This window comes from Mesocricetus auratus, unplaced genomic scaffold (assembly GCF_017639785.1).
Source record: "Mesocricetus auratus isolate SY011 unplaced genomic scaffold, BCM_Maur_2.0 Super-Scaffold_4256, whole genome shotgun sequence".
NCBI lineage: Eukaryota > Metazoa > Chordata > Mammalia > Rodentia > Cricetidae > Mesocricetus > Mesocricetus auratus.
Genome location: NW_024429182.1, coordinates 24,953,565 through 24,972,847, shown reverse-complemented (window position 1 = coordinate 24,972,847; position 19,283 = coordinate 24,953,565). Strand labels below are relative to the sequence as shown.

Genomic DNA, 19,283 nt, shown 5'->3' with positions numbered 1-19,283 from the left:
AGGTTATACAGTTTGAGGGACAGGATGGAATTTGTTGAGGCCTCATCAAGAACACATGCAGACTTCTCATAAAGATAAATCTGGTTAACATATTCCTTTTAGAATGAAAGGAGAGTCAACAAGAGTATTGGGGAGTCCTCCCATTCAAACAACTCTCTGCTTCCAGATGACCTGACAGATTGGAGAACCTGAGTTCCCAGTGCAATGCTGGGCATTAGTGGATGTGTCATAAAGAGTCAGACCTTTGGCTAACCTCCTTATTGATATAATCTCATTAAACCACCATACTACTTTTATGGACATATATCTATAACTACAGATAATGAGGCTTAAAATTAAGGGATGATATGTAAAGTTACAGTTGGGGAATTAGTCACATTTAGAAGAGCCTACAACCTACCCTCTCCTTCCTATCTCAACAGAACTCTTTGGCTTGAGACTCCAGGCTTGGGTCATAACCACTGCTCCAGGAACCTCAGTCTAAGTATCTCCCATCTCTGAGTTTCCTACCTGAAGCTTCCCTGTCTATAAGAAGATTGATCAGACTCATTTATTCATTCAGGAATACATTTGCATCTCAGCTGGTGTATGTGGGACTTAAGATGTGACACATAGTCTCAAGCCTACAGTGTTTCTATTATAGTAGGGCATTACTAAAATCACCCATTCATTCATTCAATGAAAATGACTAAGTACCTACTGTGTGCCCAGAACTGTATCAGGCTTGGGGCATAGAAGCAAATAATGAACTTAAAGTTCTTTCCCATCCTAACGGAATTCAAGATGTGTGTATAAGCAATTTGCAGATGTGGAGTTGGAATTTGGATTCCCTGGTGAATGTCTGACACTTCTTGGAAGTGCTATTGCTACTTAAAATGCCTCACTACCATTGCTGTTCTGCTTCTTTCCTCCATTCAAAGTCACCTCCATCTCCTGGACTTCCCTCCCACCACTTCCCTGAGACAACCCTTTCCATGATCACCAGTGACTTCCAGGTCAGCACACTGGTTACATTCTGTCTTCACCAAACACTCTCCTTTTAATTTCCACAATACAACCCAGGCATTTCTCATAGCCCATTAACCATCCCTTCCTAAACCTTGCTGGCTCATTTTCTTCTCTTAACTTGGAATCACTTTTTCTCCCAAAGGCTTGATACTGTGGCCATTAGAATATGTTTTCTTGTCTTCTCTCCCCTTATTTCTTTTTTAAAAATCATTACAGTGAAATCTGTCTTAGTTAAGTTTCTATTGCTGTGATAAAATACCATGACCATAAGCAACTTGAGGAAATGGTTTATTTCACTATATAGCTTGTAGTCTATCATTCAGAGAAGTCAGGTCAGGAACTCAAGGAAGGAACCTGGGAACAGGAACTGGTACAGAGGCCATGGAGGAGGGCTGCTTGCTTAATTGCTCCCTATGGATTTCTCAGCCTGCCTTCTTATAGTACCCAGGATGACCAGCCCATATGTGGTGTCTTAGGGTTTCTATTGCTGCAAAGAGACACCATGACCACAGCAACTCTTACAAAGGAAAACATTTAATTGGGTGACTTACAGTTTCAGAGGTTTAGTCCATTATCATCGTGATGGGACACGGCGGCATGCAAGCAGACATGCAGCTAGAGAAGGAGCTGAGAGTAGAGAAATGACTACATCTTGATCCCGCAGTTCACAGGAAATGATCTGAGTCACTGGGCGTGGCTTGAACATATATGAGACCTCAAAGCCCACCCCCACAGTGGCACACCTCCTCCAACAGGGCCTTACCTACGCCAACAGAGAGACACCTGCCAACAGTGCCACTCTCTTTGGGGGCCATTTCCTTTCAAACCACCATATGTGGTATCACTCACAGTGAACTGGGCCCTCCCACATCTATCACCAAGCAAATAACTGAACCACAGGCTTGACCATAGGGCAATCTGGTGGGCGCATTTTTAAAACAGCCATCACAGCACCCAAATTTATATCTTTAACCTTGACTTCTTTGTGAAATTCCTATATCCAAATATCTGTTGATAGCAAATTTATCATTTAAAATACCACTCTTTCCTTTAGCCACTGACTCTACTACTCTCACAGAACAGTCAACAGCATCACTGTCTCTTGAATTTCTTGAGCAAAAGCACAAGAATGGTAAGCTCTCATATCCAGTCCATAAGCAAGACCTAGCACTGCATGTCAAAGATACATCTTAGATACCTCTACTTTTCTCCATTCTCACTACCCTAAACCCATTTCAAACTACAACTGTCTCTTTCCTGAACCATTGCAAAAGCCTTTCAGTGGACTTCCCAGTTTTCAGTCTTGTTTCTTTGTTATTACTCAAAAAGTAGCCACAATAAACTATTAGGATGGAAGTCAAGCCCACTAACCTATGTTCCATTGGCTTTACCACACTTAAAATAAAATTCCAACTCTTTACTTGCCTGAATCCCTAAAACATATGACTACTTTGATACTCTCATCTCCTCCCAGGTTTTACCTTGGGCTCACCACTCCAATCACACTGGCCCTGGGCCTTCATAACAGTTGCTCTCTTTGACTGGAATGCTCTTCTTACTACATGAACAGCCCCATCATGTTATTTATATCTCAGTGGAATTTTAGTGTGTGTGTGTGTGTGTGTGTGTGTGTGTGTGTGTGTGTGTGTGTGTGTGTGTATTGGGGGGATTCCACATGTGGAGGTTAGAAGACAACTTGTGGGGGTTAATGTTTTCCTTCCACTATGTAGATCCAAGAGACTGAATTGAATTCAGGTCACCAGGCTTGGGAAAAAGTGAGCCATTTCACCAGTCTTTCATCTCAGGTTTACATTATCTCCTTAGAAAGGCCTTCCAAGGTTACCTACGCTAACATGCTTCTCTATTTTAATTTTCCATATCATACATAGCCCTAATGTATTTGTACCTCTGTGTGTAAACCGTTTCTTGCCCATTTCATTGTACTAAAATATAAGATCCCAGAGTGTTGCATGTTTGTCTTGCTTAGGATATGGAAGAGTAAACAACAAATTAGGGAATCAATAAATGTTGAAGAAGTAAATAGATGCCTCCCCTATAAGTCCTATAATAATAAACGGGTATCTTAATGTTTCAATAGATATTTTTAAAGACTTTCCACCTTTGAATTTAGAAAGGAACCCAGTATCATCTTAGGAGCCTGTAGTGCCTAGAAAACTGTCGAGAATAAAATCATAAGAAATCCATTTGTGAGAAAGAAAGGATTGTAAAGAGTTTTTCTGAGAATAGCAGAGACATTTTAAATCCAAACATATAAAACTAAATTTCTTAAAATAAAATTCTGCAATATGCAGACAATTGGACCATATTGACCACAGCTGAATTAGGGCATGCCCTGTAAGTCTGTCATGTTTCTGCCTAAATATTACTGGCTTCCTTTAGTGTATAGTTCTGCCTGATGTTCCAGATGAGAGAAACATTCAGAAGGAAGACAGCTGTCTATCCAGCTGTTTGTTGGAAAGTGGATAGAATCAGAGTGTTCAGCAATACAGAACACTCAAGAATTTGAGTCAGAACAGAGGCTATGATGAAAATGAAAATATAAATGGATGAATACACAATAAGAATGTTCCCCCAAATAAAAACTCTATAGATACCCCAAAAGGTCTCATCCCCTTGAGATCTCATCCCAAGACTGGCATCCTTAACTCAACACACATCATAAAAATGACCCTTGTCATATGTCTGAGCTAGGAAGTAATCATTTTGTAGCTGTCCTTAAGAATTCTTCAGGCCTTTAATCCCAGCACTTGGGAGTCAGAGGCAGGTGGATCTCTGTGAGTTCGAGACCAAGCCTGGTCTCCCGAGCAAGTTCCAGGACAGGCTCCAAAACAATACAGAGAAACCCTGTCTCAAAAAAAAAAAGAATTCTTCAGGCACAGAAAGCCTGCTTGAAAACAAATCATAGAGTACCTGGTTCTTATTGATAGAAGAGCTAAAACATTATAATCGTTTGCAACTAGAAGCTAAGTGACTCATAACTCCTTCAAGAAAGGCCATACTGCACAGGAATTAGTGGTAATACAATATCTTTTACTGAACTTTCCAAGCTCCAAAGTCTAATATGTGAATAAAATAATCCTGGTACTCTCTGCTAGATAGCCCTGGAAGATGGGTCTGTGTCTTTATTAAGCTTTGCATTTTCAGTACTTACATGTCTAGCAAGCAAAGAAGAAATAGTTGCTTATTAAGTAGATCTCCAGCTTACTCATTCAATCCTTTAACTCTTTCCCTGCCCTCTGTGTCTCTGTCTATCTGTGTATGTCTATGTCTGTCTCTGTCTCTCTCTTTCTCTCTCTATGTGTCTCTGTCTCTGTCTCTCTCACTGTCTCTCTTTCTTTTCTCTCTCTCTCTCTCTCTCACACACACACACACACACGTGTATGCTTTAACACAATAATAATAATAATCACAATGGTTAACATAACAGCACTCAGTATAAACCAGGCTCATGATAAACAATTATTGACATGCTACCCTGTCTATCAAAACCTGCAAAGTCAAGCTTTAGAACTACCAGTTTTATAGATAAGTATCATGCATCTCACAGAAGGGTGAGGGGTATAGTTCAGACTAGCATACACAAAAGCCTAGATTAAAACCCTAGCATTGATACCTCCAACTCACCAAAACACCAATGGCTTCAAGTCCCAGACTTCCCTTTATTAGTTGTGTGACCTTAGGAATTTAAACAAACCTCCTGAACTTGATTTCTCTACCTTAAGAAAGAATCAACAAAAGCAGCTTTGCATGGGGCTGTAGAAAGGGTTAAGCAGATGCAACAGTGCCTACTGCATGTTAAAACTAATGTCAACCCCACAATTCTCATCTATAAACCTGACACCCCAAAAGTTCTGAAATCAGGTCTTTCTCATAGACTTGTTGTATCAGATTCCCTGTGGCTACATACTTAGCCCCTAACAACATGAATTTATTATTCAATAGTTATTTGGGTCATAAGTGGGCTATGTATCTTCTTGGCTGATATTAAGACTCTAGAAGGCTGCGGTCCTTTCCACACTCAAAAAGGATCCATTTCCCCTTCATCTTTTCTGACTTTTAGAAAAACATCTCCTGGCATGTTCATTCCCTCTCCAAAGCTTAGCAGTGGTGGCTTGGGTACTACTCCCACAGAATAGCACCACAACTGCTACACCACTGCAATGTCTCCTTCTCTGACTCTCTTGCCTCCTCCGCCACACTTAAAGACCTTATGATTGTATTGGGTACAACCAGACAATCCAGGAGAATTTCTCAACCTTAAATTCAACTGGCTAAAACCTTAATTCCACCTGCTACTTTCACCCCCCCCCCCCCCGGCCCTTTTACCATGCAAGGTCATATATTTACAGGTTCCAGGAATTTGGACACAGGAAAAGCCAATTTTTTTTCCTACTAAATTGACAGTAAGCTTATGTGGCAGCAGAACATTGTGAGAACTGATATTACTAATGTTTAGTCTTTAGGTTTTTTTCCAAGAAGTACAAACATACCCAGAAAACAATGTTTTAGCATTTACATGGGTGTCTCTTAATATGGCTAATATATAATATACATTCACTGAACTGCATTTCTAAACTCCAAAATGATTCAGAACTCTGAAATACATCCATCCCAAAGGATTTCAGATTTGACATTAAGGAATTATGCTAATAGTATAATTACAGTTGTTATTAATATCTTCATACTCTTTTCTGAAAGGGAAGAGAAAATGCCCTGTGGTTGACTGGGTTAACATCATGCTAACAATGCCAATAACACAGACCTGCCAAAGGCTCAAAGGACCTAACATCAAAGCACATACACATACACCCCCTTGCAATTGCTTCTTGGTCCCCAGAAAAAAATATTTACCAACTGTGGTTCAATAATGTACTTCTCTTCCTCACCTTAGAGGGGTTTGAGTTCAACGTAAAAATAATCAGAATCATTAAAGGGATTAAATAAAAGGAATCATGCAAACCTGTCATTGGGCCTGGTATACAGTGTACATTCAATAAATGATATTCTACTCCCGGCTGTTCTACTGAGACACTGCCTTCAGACCTTACACCTATGACTTTCTTTGTGAGGTTCAGGAGCTTAATTGAAAATGTGTTGATTTCATTAAAGAGAAAAGCTTTGGAATTTTCATTTAATTTTGTTTGCATTTTTATCCTGATTCACAGCAGTGATGATAAAAACCATCCCTGGCTTTCAGCCGGTAAGGCTTTCACATTACTGGCAACTTGTTAATGTCTATGTTCCACAGGTGCAGAGAGCCATAAGTGACTCACCAGCTTACAATGCCTTGGGGGGACCATTCCTTGGCATTATCTCTGCCTACTCCTTGCTTCTGCTCTCCCCATGCAACCTCTTTCATGCTAATTTGGTTTCCCAAGTAAACTCCACCTTCACCAAGTGGAATGTTCTGTAGAAGTAGAAGAATTAGAAGTTAGGCCCAGATGTGTAGATTCAGGAATCATTCCATCCTTTTTCCCCTCCCTCCTTACTTTTTTTTCTCAGTCAACCCACAAAGACAACTAAACACTTATTACTTTCCAGATATTCTGCTGGGAACTAGAAATGCAATTTCTAGCTAGACAAGCCCAGCTCCTGACATGTAGACTGTACAGATGAGCCCATGAATCATAAATTCATTACAGTCAATTTCTCAAAGCTTTAATTACAAATTGAAGTGACTGCAAGAAGGAAAAAGTGCAGAGTGATCTGAGACTATTTAAGTCTGGGGATTCCAGGAATGCTTCTTAACACGTCACACAGTCAGCAATGGCTACAAATGTTGTAAAAGAAGCAAATGAGCTTTGGATTCAGACAGTTCTTGTAATAATCAATGTGCATAGGTTTCCTTAGCATCCTCAGCTACAGAATAGTCCTTGAAAGTGGTCATACATGTCATGTTCACTTTTGATCAGAAGAGACACTCTTAGTATTCAGGTGTCTGTACCAGCCTGCCCCTGGGATTCTGATAGGGTATACCCTGAGCTGCAACCACTAAGAGCATCATCTGTGCCCATTCACTATGTTCCCTTTTAAAAGGTCCCTGTCCACCACCTCTCTCTCTCTCTCTCTCTCTCTCTCTCTCTCTCTCTCTCTCTCTCTCTCTCTCTCTCTCTCTCTCTCTCTCTGTTATCTGCCTGTCTCTCTGTCTCTCCTTCTCTTCCTCCCTCCCCCTCTACCTCTCTCTTCTCTTCTGCCCCTCCTATCCCCAGAGGCCAGTCTCCCCTTTCCTTTCTCCCCTTTTCTATTGATTTTCCCCCAATAAAATTCCATCCGCCCAGTCTCTGTTACGTGGAGTCTTTCTCTCAAGTGCTGCTTTTTAAAATTACAATATACTCAATGTTAGATACTTAATAAATATACTTGCAAGGATGCTAGGAAGATTCAATGAGATATAATTGGTTACTGTTATATGTCTGTAAACTTACATAAGATAAGAAACACTTATCAAATGTTAGACTATATCTCAAATATTTACAAATGAGAATGACACATCTACACTGAGGTTTGAGGAAATGTGGAAACATATGTAGGAAGGACAAGTTGGGAAGAAATTGATAGTTAGATCTAGTGGTTCATATTGAGTTGAACCATGTAATAGATAGCACTGTAGTAATTGCTAACTAGTAAGAAGTTAAGGACCCCAGAAGTGCTTAATCTGGAAGCCAAGAAATCCTTCCTTCATACTTCTCCTCCTTTTGAAGCATGGTCCTTGAGCAAAGGGGCCAGACATCTAGTCACCAGGTTCCTATTCTAGGCAACAAGAAGGGAAACAGGACAAAATAAAAAGGGCTCATGCTGTTTTGAGGGATACTATTACAAAGACAAAACATTAATAGTTCTATTAACATCTCTTGAACAAAAATAGGGTAACATGACCACACCTGACTGCAAGAGAAGCTAGGAAATAGTCTTCATTATAGATAGCCTTAACCTGAGTGTGAGCGAGATAGGGGTAGTATTTCTGTACTGAAAAGGAAGGACAGGATGAAGACTGAGGTGAGCAACTGCAGAATCAACAACAAGGGGCAAAGTCTTACTGGTTTGGGTTTCCTGACTTTCACTTGGAAGGCCTTTCGGTTCTCTCCAAACTCACTCAAATCCTCAGTTACCGCCTCCATTCATGGGTGCTTTTCCTTTGCCTGGGTTACTTCCTGGTACTTTCATCAACAATGTAATTCTACATTTCTATTGTGATCAAAGACAATATTTACCCCCACTATTAGACCATATCCCAACTCCTATTATATTTCACAAATATACGTTTCCTGTTATTTTCTGAAAATATAAATATTTGTATTTATATAAAGCACATGTTATATATGTACATATAACACATAAATACATATTTCTTGAATTGGTTCAAACATGGGAGCATCTCTATAAACTGTATATATCCTTAGACAAGCCACCTGTGCCCTCTAAACATGTGGTTCTCTAACAGAACATGGAGATAAGAACAATCACTTTATAATGCTGCAGGGAGGATGAGAGGAGATTTGGTATATGGAATTGGTCTATGAACAAAAAAAAGCAATCCTGTTAACATTAGAAAATTCAAGTTGCTTGTGGGAAGTGTTACCTCCCAAAAGAACAAGGGATTCTGTTTCTTCTTTCTACAGCAAAGCTAGAAGATCCTTAAAATGTATGTGCAAGCCGAAAATTAATACAGAGTTGAGAAAGAGTGACTTCCTTCGAAGATAAAGACGATCTGGAGAGGCCAGAATGCCCCTGCACTGCTGATCACAGCAGAACTAATGCCAACAGCCAAACTCAGATCATCGAAGGCAGTGAGTCATAGAACCTGGCAGCGAAGCAAGACTTCAGCCAGACACCAGTCAGAACTAAACACTGTGGCTCTTGGAAAAGCACCAGATGACTTCCTGTAACTGTGAACAACCCAAAGATGACCCGTGTCCCCATACAGGGAGCTAAACAGCAGGGACTTAAACAATAGCTGCATCTGCTCAGTTAATCATGCGTCTCACAGAGAGCCAAACGCACTTGACAAGTTGTCATCAAATACATACCTTTGTTTATTTTGCTACAAAATGGCATGTTTGTGCTAGGAAATGCCTAAAATGTAGGTGGATGCTTTAACAACAATTTTAAACTACAATTATAACCACAGTCCAGAAAGCAAGCATTGTAATGCCCCAGAAGCGTGTCACTTGGATTACAATCTCTTTCCCACCTTGAAATGATAATTATTCTTGTCTTCCTCAGCTACAGTCATTCCTTGTTTAAGTCACCAGTAATACACATCCCTACACAATGTTGTCTATTACTTTCCTTATTCATGGAGTCACATATATTTATTCTTCTGTACTTTGTTCCTTCAGGTCAACATTTTGTATGTGACCCTACAATATTCATTGTTAAAATTAGGTCTAATCAGTGCTGTGTTTTAGTAAGCTCTTTGAGTGGATCTGATTCATAGTCAAGTTATTCAACTATCTATATATACCACAATTTATTTACTCACCTTATCATTGACACATATGTGTATTATTCATCTTAAGAGTTTTAAATTGGTGAGTACAATAAACACTTTTATAGAATACTTTTTAATAGACAAGAGTTTCTCTTATATATACTTGTAGCAAAAAATAACAAAGGCATAGTGTATATATGTCCTCAATAACACATGACAACAGTAAAACATGTTAAATGCTTCATCAGTTTGCAGTTCCACTCACTGCTAACATATCAGTTCTCTTTATTTTTTGTTCTTGCCAATGTTTAGTATTTTTTCAGACATTTCACTTATTGCTCATCTGGAGGGTTGGACATTTTTAAGCTTTCTAACTTAAGACCAAAGTTAACTACTGTGCAACATGGTAGTATGTGCCTGTAATCTCAGCACTTGGGAGACTGAGATATGTAAATTGCCAGTTCAGTGGCAGACTAGACTGCATTATAAGATCCTATCTCAAAAACAAGTAGAACAAAGAATAAACATTGCCCATTAATTAGCAGAATTTCAAATATGAACTCAGCTTCACAAATACAGTCAGGCATTGATTAGCAGCAGAGGCTAGAGATTTACTCTGAGGAGTGCATTGTCAGTCAGTTTCATCATTATGGAAACACATTATTTGCCCAAATTAAAATGCCATGTGGTGGTTTCAAAGAAAATGGCCCCAAAGGAAGTGGCACTAGTAGGGGTGTGACCTTGTTGGAGTGGGTGTAGCCTTGTTGGAGGGTGTGTCACTGTGGAGGCAGGCTTTGAGGTCTCATTTTTGTTCAAAATACTTCCTAGTGACTCAGACCACTTCCTGTTGCCTGCTCAAGATGTAGGACTCTCAGCTCCTGCTCCAGCACATGTATGCCTGCACATAGTCATGTCCTACCATGATAATAATGGACCGAACCTCTGAAAATGTAAGAGAGCCACCACAATCAAATGTTTTCCTTTCATGGTGTCTCTTCAAAAGACAGAAGTTGGTACCATGGACTGGGGTATTGCAATGATAGACATGACCATGTTTTGTTTGGAGGATTTGAACTTTGGGTTAAGAAGGCAGTGGAATACTTTAAGGACTACTTAATGGGTATTACTAGTAGGAGCATGGAAGACAATGGTGCTGATATTAATTTGAACTACCACGGGCTGGCTCAAGATGTTTCAGAGAAGAAGAATTTTATTGTGTTGCCTAGGAAACATTCTCATGATATTTTGATAAAGAATGTGGTTGAATTTTGCTCTTGTCCATAAAGTTTGCCTGAGGCTAAAGTGAAGAGTTTTGGATTAATTCTCTTGGCAGAGGAAATATCCAAAGAACCTAGCATAGACTCTGTTTTATGGTTGCTGGTGTTAACTCTAATAAAGATACATAATAAAAAGGAGCAAGTTGAGCAAGAAAAATAATTGAGGAGAAAAGGAGCACCAAAAGTGGAATGTATATTCAGAGAGATAAACAGATTAAGAAATAAATAAGGGGAGTGGTGACCTCAGGGTAAGATCCCACCCAGCTAAGTTTCCAACTTGTGAAAAGGAATTAAAGAAAAGCTAGAGCCAGGTGTGGTGGTGCACTCCTTTAATCCCAGCACTTGGAAAGCAGAGGGTGGTGAATCTCTGCGTCTGAGGCCAACCTGGTCTACAGAGCAAATTTCAGGACAGTGGAGCTTCAGCATTGAAGGACAGAAATTGGTGAAGCTGGACTGTGTGCATCTTTGCAGAATGATGTGGCTATAGGCCTTGGGACGCATGGGAATGGGATGTGGTGGTTTGAGAGAAGGTGGCCCCCAAAGGTGTGTGCCCTTGTTGGAGGAAGTGTGTCACTGGGGAAGCGGGCTTTGGCCTCTCATATATGCTCAAGATACCACCCAGTGAACAGACCACTTCCTGTTACCTGTATATCAAGATGTAGTAAGCACCATGTCTCCTACACACTGTCATGCCCCACCATAATGATAATGGACTAAACCTCTGAAAATGTAAGCCACTCCAATTAAATGTTTTTCCTGTATAAGATTTGCCATGATAGTGGTGTCTGTTCACAGCAACAGAAACCCTGAGACAGGCTATAACATCACTAGGTGATATAATTTTATGAGACTAAAATTGTATATGTAGTCCATCACTGATTGAAATGCTGTGATCGGGGGCTGGAGACATGGCTCAAGGATTAAGGGCATTGATTGCTCTTCCAGAAGACTTGAGTTCAATTCCAAGCACCTACGTGGTAGCTCACAATGTCTGTAACTCTAATCTTGAGTGATCCAACACTCACATACGATGTACAGTACATATGTAGGCAGAATGTTATGCAGAATATGAGTGAATATTATTTAATGGCTTTTTTCTTGGAGTAGGGTTAATACAGGAAAGCATTTGGTACCATGGGGAAAAAAAACAAAACAAAAAAATCAATATAACCAGAATGTAGCGAGCAAAACATAATATTCTACAAGATGTGTAGGAGCAAAACAGGGACAAATCAAAGTCCTTGTCCATATGCCAAAAGGGTTTAATTTCATCCCAAATGAAATGAAAAGCCAGTGATGGGTTTTAAACAAGAAATTTACATGATGCTGTTTCTATATTTGTATGTTTAAACTATTTCAGGCACACATTCACTTTTTGCTGTAATGAGGTTTTCAGATGTTTCAGACCAATGTTTCCACTTAAAGCAACTATAAAAAGCTTGATACAACACAAAGTGCATGCATGCCTTCTGGTAGGTATCACAGAGCTGTTTAAACAGTAGGACTTCAGGACTAAAAGCACTACAGAAGACAGGAAGGTGGGCTAAAATACCACTGAGTCATTAGTCAAAACTGGGTCAGACTAAAGGGCTGAGGATCCAGGAAAGAGCCTAAACACGGAACTGCTTTTAAGAGTTAAAAACACCCAAAGAGCTTTCGGCAATCTTCTGGGGACAGAGAAACAAAAATTAGAGACTCAAGAGACCAAGAACCCAGTGAGAAGGGAGGACCAGAAAACCAGGCAAGCACTAATCTGGCATTTCACTCAAGACATTTGCTGAATTCTGGAACAGAGGAGAGCAGGAGGCTAAGACGCGTAAAACTCCCATACTAAAAGTTTTCAGTAGGAGTTTTGACAGTCTCACAGTTCTCAAGAGACTAAAATATAAGTAAGTCAGAGGGAGAAGTCACTGAGAACACCCAAATCTCTGAAATCCTGGGAAAGCTACATCCTAGAAAGGGGTATCTGCCGGTGGCAGTACTTCATCAGTGAAGACGGGGATAGCTTGTGATGGTTCACCTTCATTTCAATTTGATTGATTTAAAAACACCATAGAAACATTTTCTGGTTGTGTCAAGAAGGTGTTTCTCAAAAAGTTTAACTAAAAAGGAAAGATCCCCCCTTATGGGGTCAGCACCATCTCATGGGCTAGGATGCTGGATTTAAAAAATAAATAAATAAATGGAGCAGGTAAGCTAAGCACCAACATCCATCTCTCTGTGTTTCCTGGCTGAGAACGTAATGTGACCAGCTGTATTCCGACACTGCGAGAACGATTTTTTTTCCCCCGCCCTAAACTATATCCCCTCAGACTCAACCCATTCTCAGGGCTCGAGAGATGGCTCAGCCAGAAAAGTGTTTGCCAAAAAAGTTTAGTGCAAGGAGCTGAGTTCGGACCCCTAAAACCCAGGTAAAGAAAGGCCAGGTGAGGCAGGTGTGTCTGCTATCCCAGTGCTCAGGAAGCAGAAACCAGGAACCCCTCAGGCTGGCCAGCCAGCCTAGCCAGTTGGTGAGCTCCAAAGTTTAATTGGAGAAAACAGTTCACCTTTAAAGTGACTTGCTTCAGGTATTTGGCCACACAGCAACAAGAAATATACCTAATAAAGGAAGTTGGTAGCAGGAGCTCAACCGTTGTGATAAATCTAACAATATAGATCCTAGGCGCTGAGAACCAATCAGCAGGTGAGAATGGAAGGGGAGTCTGGAACTTCAAGCTAAAGAAGCCCTAGCTGCAAATAGGGCTCAGTGCACCATGCCAGTAAGAGTCTGGAAGACCAGAACACCAATAGAACTGTGGAAAGTGGATGCCTCGGTTCACAAGGCTTCAGAGTGAGGCAAGAATTCTATCAGGACTTAGGCTAGAGCCCATTCATGTTGTAATCTGCCTGTCCTGAGGATTTGAATGAGGATGACTTTTGAAATAATCGACTAATTGTTTAGTAGAGAGGAAAACCAACAGACTGAGGGAGGCATGGCTATGGTTACTGCTCTTAACCAGGTCTACAGTGAGACCAAAGCAGGAAGATATGGAAACGGCAACTTGGTGAGGAAAGGAGCAAGAGAGAGCTGAAAGCTGTGAAGAAGGAGGGCGCTGAGAAACAAGCTGAAATTGTTGAAGTTGTTAGCGCAACAAAGGGAAATCTCTCACCCTGCATTACGGTAATAGAAAGATCCCATCCATTGAAGGCTCCAGGTTACAATAATGCAAATACATTTAAAAGGTCAGAGACTGGACAGAATGGCTAGTGAAGAGATTCTGTGTTCCAAATGACCATCTAGGGAAGTGCTTTCCCAGGTCAGCCTCAAAGGGGCTGCTGCAGTTATGGTCCACGAGTCGCAGGCTACATCTCAAGAGGCACTGTCTTATACGTGGTATTGATTTTTCAGACATGAAAAGATGCAAGAGGGAATGGGGTCACGAGGGCTCTCACTCAGGTTCCAGAAAGCAATTGAGGCCAGGCAATGTGTAGCAAAGTTGGATTCCCTCCAAGAAAGCCTGGGAGACCATATCATAAAGCTGGAAAGGTGAAGCTTAAGTTGAAATGGAGACTCTAGTATTTTAGAGATGCCAGGAACATGGGACATCCACCAAGGAGAACTAAAACCACAGGGGGTAACTGATCCCTTCACCCCTGAGCAATAGAAAAATCTGTATGTGCTATCTGTAACCTAATTGAAGAAGCAGAACTGCCTAAAGCTGTTGGCGCCCAGGTGATTCCATCATGAGTCCCAAATGGCAGATATGGAGTTAAAGGGTTTGATGTTTGATGTTTGCCCTGAATGGTTTGGTTTTATTCTGGTCTGGTCACTTCTTACTATCCTCTCAGTCTGCCCTTTCTGCATGGAAATGTTTCTTCTATTGAAGGCATTGGCAGTGTTTGTTGTTGTTGTTGTTGCTAATGCTGCTGCTGCTGGTGGTGATGTTTGTGGGCAATCATAGTTAAGACATTCCTTTGAGCTTCAGAATAGACTTTGGACTTCTGAACAGTGTTAGAACTGTTAAGTCTATGAAGACATTTAGAGATGAATTAAATGTATTTTTCATTAAGATGAAAATTAGACTTTAGGAGCCAGGAGTAGAATGTTATTATTTAAGTGATGTAACTGAATGATAAATGAGAAAGAAGTATTTGGTGGTTATCTTCACTGTCAACTTTATTGACTTTAGCATCACCTCTGGACATGTCTGAGAGAATGATTCCAGAAAGTTTTAAGGGAAGACCTGCCATCAATGTGGGCAACACTATATTATGAGCTAGTATCCTAGACTGAATTACAAGGAGAAAGTCATAAGATCATTATCCATCTTTCTCTACTTCCTGACTGTGAAAACAATGTGAACTGTTGTTTTATGTCCTGCCACCATACCTTCCCCACTATGATGGATCATACCTTCAAGCTATAAGCCAAAACAAACTTATTCTACCTCAAGAACCTTTCAAATATTTTATCACAACCATGAGAAAGGTAACACATAGTTCATCTCTTATTAACATAATGAACCCCTTGATAGGTCTGCTTTGTATCTATTTGAATGACATGTTCCCTGTAGTCTCAGGCAGTTGAATGCATGGTTCCCAGCCGATGGCACTGTTTAGGGAGGCTTAAGGGGCGTGGCTTTGCTGGAGGAAGTGTGTCACTGGAAGTGGGCTTTGAGACTATAAGGACTATCATCATTTCAGGTTTGCTGTCTCTGCTCCCTGTTTGTGGTTCAGGATATGAGACCTCAACATTCAGAGCAGCTTTATACGTAATAACACAAACCAGAAATTTAAATTATATATATATATTAAATTATTGCATCATCGTACAATGAGATACAACTCATAAATAAAAAATAAATGAATCACTAATAGGTTAGAAACTGTAGATGAATCTTATGGGCATTATGATAAGTATAAGGAGTGAGTACTAGAGCTGGACATGATAGCACATGCCTATAATCCTAGCACCAGGGAAGCTGAAGCAGGGGGACTGTGCCAGCAAGAGCTACATAATCACTCCTCATCACAACCAAAAGAGAGCATATACTATACAGTTCCAGTTCTACCTTTATCTAAAAAAAATAATATGTAGATCTAAAATTCTATTTAGGTGGGAATTCACCAATGGGTCAATTCTTGGAGGAGCAAAAGATAAAATATATGCCTATATTGCCATAACTTGTAACAATCACAAGGATATAGTTAATGGAAAGTTGAGATCTTGCCAAGAAGAATTAACCTATACACTGTGTGCAGGACATCCTGCTGGTACTTGATTGCATGTGCACACAGAGTGAAGGATGCCTTTACCCCAAGTTTAGGAATCGCAGGGTGAGCTCAGCCAAATCTGAATGTGCCCACAGCAACAGAAGCTGGCTCGAGAGTTAGCAAAATGTGCTGTTTATCATTTTCCAATTACAGGATGAAGAAAAGGCTATAAAGACATTACTTGTATCATAAATTGAAATTTGTTTTATTATACTAAAGTCAATTTACAAGAACTCCAGTCATGGAAGAACTGTTTTTGGTTGGCTGAGCAGTCGGTGTCTATGTGTGTAACTCGTGGATACGCTTATTATGTACATGGAGTGCACTCTCTGAGTTCCTGTTGTCACAGCCAAACTGTAAATGCATATGTTTTTGTCATTTTTAACTACAGTAATTCAAAACTGCAGCTGCCAAGTTTGGTGCCAATATTCTCACATAGGCAGTTCATGCTCCAGTCTTAAAATAATCCCTTGTTTGCTGTCAGAAGCTCCTGTCATGACATAAAATGGCAGTATCATTTTACAAAAATCTAAATCACTACCTAAATACAACTACACAATGTGTTTCTTTTTCTTGACACACATTCCCTCTCCTTTCGATCCCTTCATTTAGTCATTATAAACTCTGGTCAAGCAGCAGAATAGAGGAGGATTTCAAACACAACAAACCACACATAGCAATGTTTTCAAGGAGGAAATGGGGAGGAAATCTCAGCTACATGCCACTGCATCCTCTGAGGCATTGTCATTTTAAATGCAGAGGCATCAATTATTCTCCCCATGCTGAAAGATCTACACATTTAAAGGTTCTGCGGGTCCACTAAGAAAACAAGCAACTATTTCTCTGTATCATTAAACACAACAGGGTATAGTCCTGTGGTGGGTTGAAATCACCAGAAGAATTCAAGTGTGGGTATTTGAGGTTTAATATTTTCAATTACAAACTAAACAGAATTGTTCTGTAGCCAATGAGTATTGAAACCATATTTCAAGTTGTCATTTGCATATGTCTAAGGCCAAAGTGCAGTTCCATCTCAACATCCTATATATATATTCTTAGAGTCTGAAGAAACTCCAAGGATTCTCCTACTCTACACCCAAAGCAGCATTTTTTTTCTTTCTTTTCTCAGTATCCCTGATAGATGGTCAACCTCTGCTTCGGTGCTCCATTGGGGAGTTCTCGAGTTTATATTCCTAGATTCCCAAGGAATATGACGAAAGACTACAACCAACCTTTAAGACAGGAGTAAGACAGGAGTCAGGCTCCAGTCGGTAAGCTTGCAGGAAACTGACAGCATGGCCAAACACTGAAACCAGACTTTCACGAGAACAACATTCAGAATTAGCATTCGTAAGAGTGCAGCGTTTAAGAACCCAATGCAAGGGCCATTCAGAGGCCTTTCTTCATGCTCCAGAGTCTGGGAAGCACGGTACCTTTTCCCTCCTGACTGATTTCTTAAACAGAGAAAATATTTTATGGGTCACAGCAATGGTTTGTCAAGCTAGAAAGCATCAAAGCCATTTCTTAAAAAAAAAAAAAAAAAAAAAAAAGCAAAGGACCCCCTGGTAGAATTGCTAGTGCTTTAAAAACTCTGGTCTTTGACACTAAACCAGAAACATTTCAAGGTTTCTTTTAAAGGTGTGCTTAGCCTATGCTTGAAGTTGTCTGGTTGGTGTAGGGGAATGGGTGTGGGGTTGTATTTTAAGCTCAGCCTTTCATCCCGTGGGGAAGTCTGGCTTGATCCTCCCAGGAGAGGCTGGCGCGGGCTCAGCGCCCGGCACATCCCCAGCAGAGCCTGGGACGGGGCCTCCTGGCCCTTACCTGTCGATGCTGATCACGCACAGGGTCATGATCGAGGCCGTGCAGCACATGACGTCCATGGCGATGAAAACGTTGCAGAAGAAGTGGCCAAAGATCCACTTGCCCCCGATGAGGTCTGTGACGCTAACGAAAGGCATGACCGCCACGGCCACCGAGAGGTCAGCCAGCGCCAGGGACACAATCAAGTAGTTGGAGGGCTGGCGGAGCTTCTTGACGAAGCACACCGAGATCACCACCAGGCAGTTGCCTGCGATCGTCAGCAGCGTGATGAGCGTCAGGATGGAGCCGATCACAACTTTCTCGACTCTGCCGTAGTTGATCTGCTCCCCGCAGCCGGAGACATTGTCCGGGGGCGCGTCCCAGGTGGGCGCGGGGCTAGCCGTCACCTCCGGGACGCCGCTCAGCAGGTGCGGCATCCAGGAGCTCACCACCGAGTGGGCGCCACCGTCGGGGCTCAGATCTTGCAGCCCGTGCCCCACCTCCGGCAGGATGAGCGAGCGGAGGTGGCCGTAGAGGTCGGGACGGCCGCTGCTGTTAACGTCCATCATCGTGCCGAGCGCCGCTGCCCATGGAGCCGGCGCCCCAGCAGAGCGCTCCGGCTGCGGGCCCCGGGGCTGGATTCACCTTGCCCGCTCGGCTCCGCGCGGCCCAGCCATGGGGGCCGGCTCTGGCCACTGGGGGGCGCCCGGCTCGGCCTCGCGACCCTGCACGTCCTAGGGTCCCCCAACCGCTGCGGGTGACGCGTGGGCGAGGACTCCCCGCGGGAGGCGCCAGCGGTCCCCGACGGGCGCGCGGGAGGCGCAGGGTGGTGAACCCGGCCCGGCCAGGCTGGCCGCACCGCAGCCCCGCAGCGGCGCGCGCCGGGGCCGAGAGCGCCGGGCGACCGCGGCCGAAGTTGCGGAGTGCGCCCCGCCCCTCGCGCCCGCCGCTGCCGCTGCCGCTCCCCCTGCGGCAGCCGCGCCGCGTCCCAGCCACCGCCTCCGGCCGCCGCCAGCGCCCCGCGCGCTCCGGGACGGGCTTCCCCAGCTAGGCAGCCACGCCGCGCCACACGGTGCCAATTCCCAGCCCTGGATCGCCCTGCCGCAGACCACCCCCCCCCACCCCACCCCACCCCCAGTACTGTAGCAAATGACAAGCCTGTGGGGGGGGGGGTTGTCAGCGCATGAACCTGTGCAGAACCTTGTTGGAGATTTTTTTAAAACCCTTTAATAAAAAGAAAGAAAGAAAGAAAGAATTTGGAAGGGGGGAAGAAAACCTTTTGAGCACCACATCAAGCAACAAATAGATATTCTGTTTCCCATTTTGACCACTTATGAGAGAAAGCGAAGATGGAGAAGAAGCAGCCAGATGGGGTGGGTGTAGGAGCTCTGATGAGAAGGAAGACAGAAAAAAAGGGGGAGGGGGAGGGATGCCCGAGGCCCTAGCAACTAGGCTGGCACTGGGCACCGGCTTCTGGGGGCTTCAACTCTGAC

General features: G+C 42.4%; 1 protein-coding gene across 4 annotated transcripts in view; it reads right to left on the bottom strand.

Moving 5' to 3' along the window:
• Htr7 (5-hydroxytryptamine receptor 7) overlaps positions 1-18,633 on the bottom strand; it is a 97,463-nt gene extending 78,830 nt beyond the window's left edge. For 3 of the 4 annotated variants that reach the window (XR_005875738.1, XM_021230380.2, XM_013117349.3), the window contains exon 1: positions 17,812-18,633. Coding sequence is in view for 3 of the 4 variants with exons in the window: in XM_021230380.2 (XP_021086039.1) it covers positions 17,812-18,359 (548 nt within the window). In the remaining variant the exon portion in view is untranslated. 4 annotated transcript variants of the gene reach the window in all.
• Between the last annotated feature and the right edge of the window lie 650 nt (positions 18,634-19,283).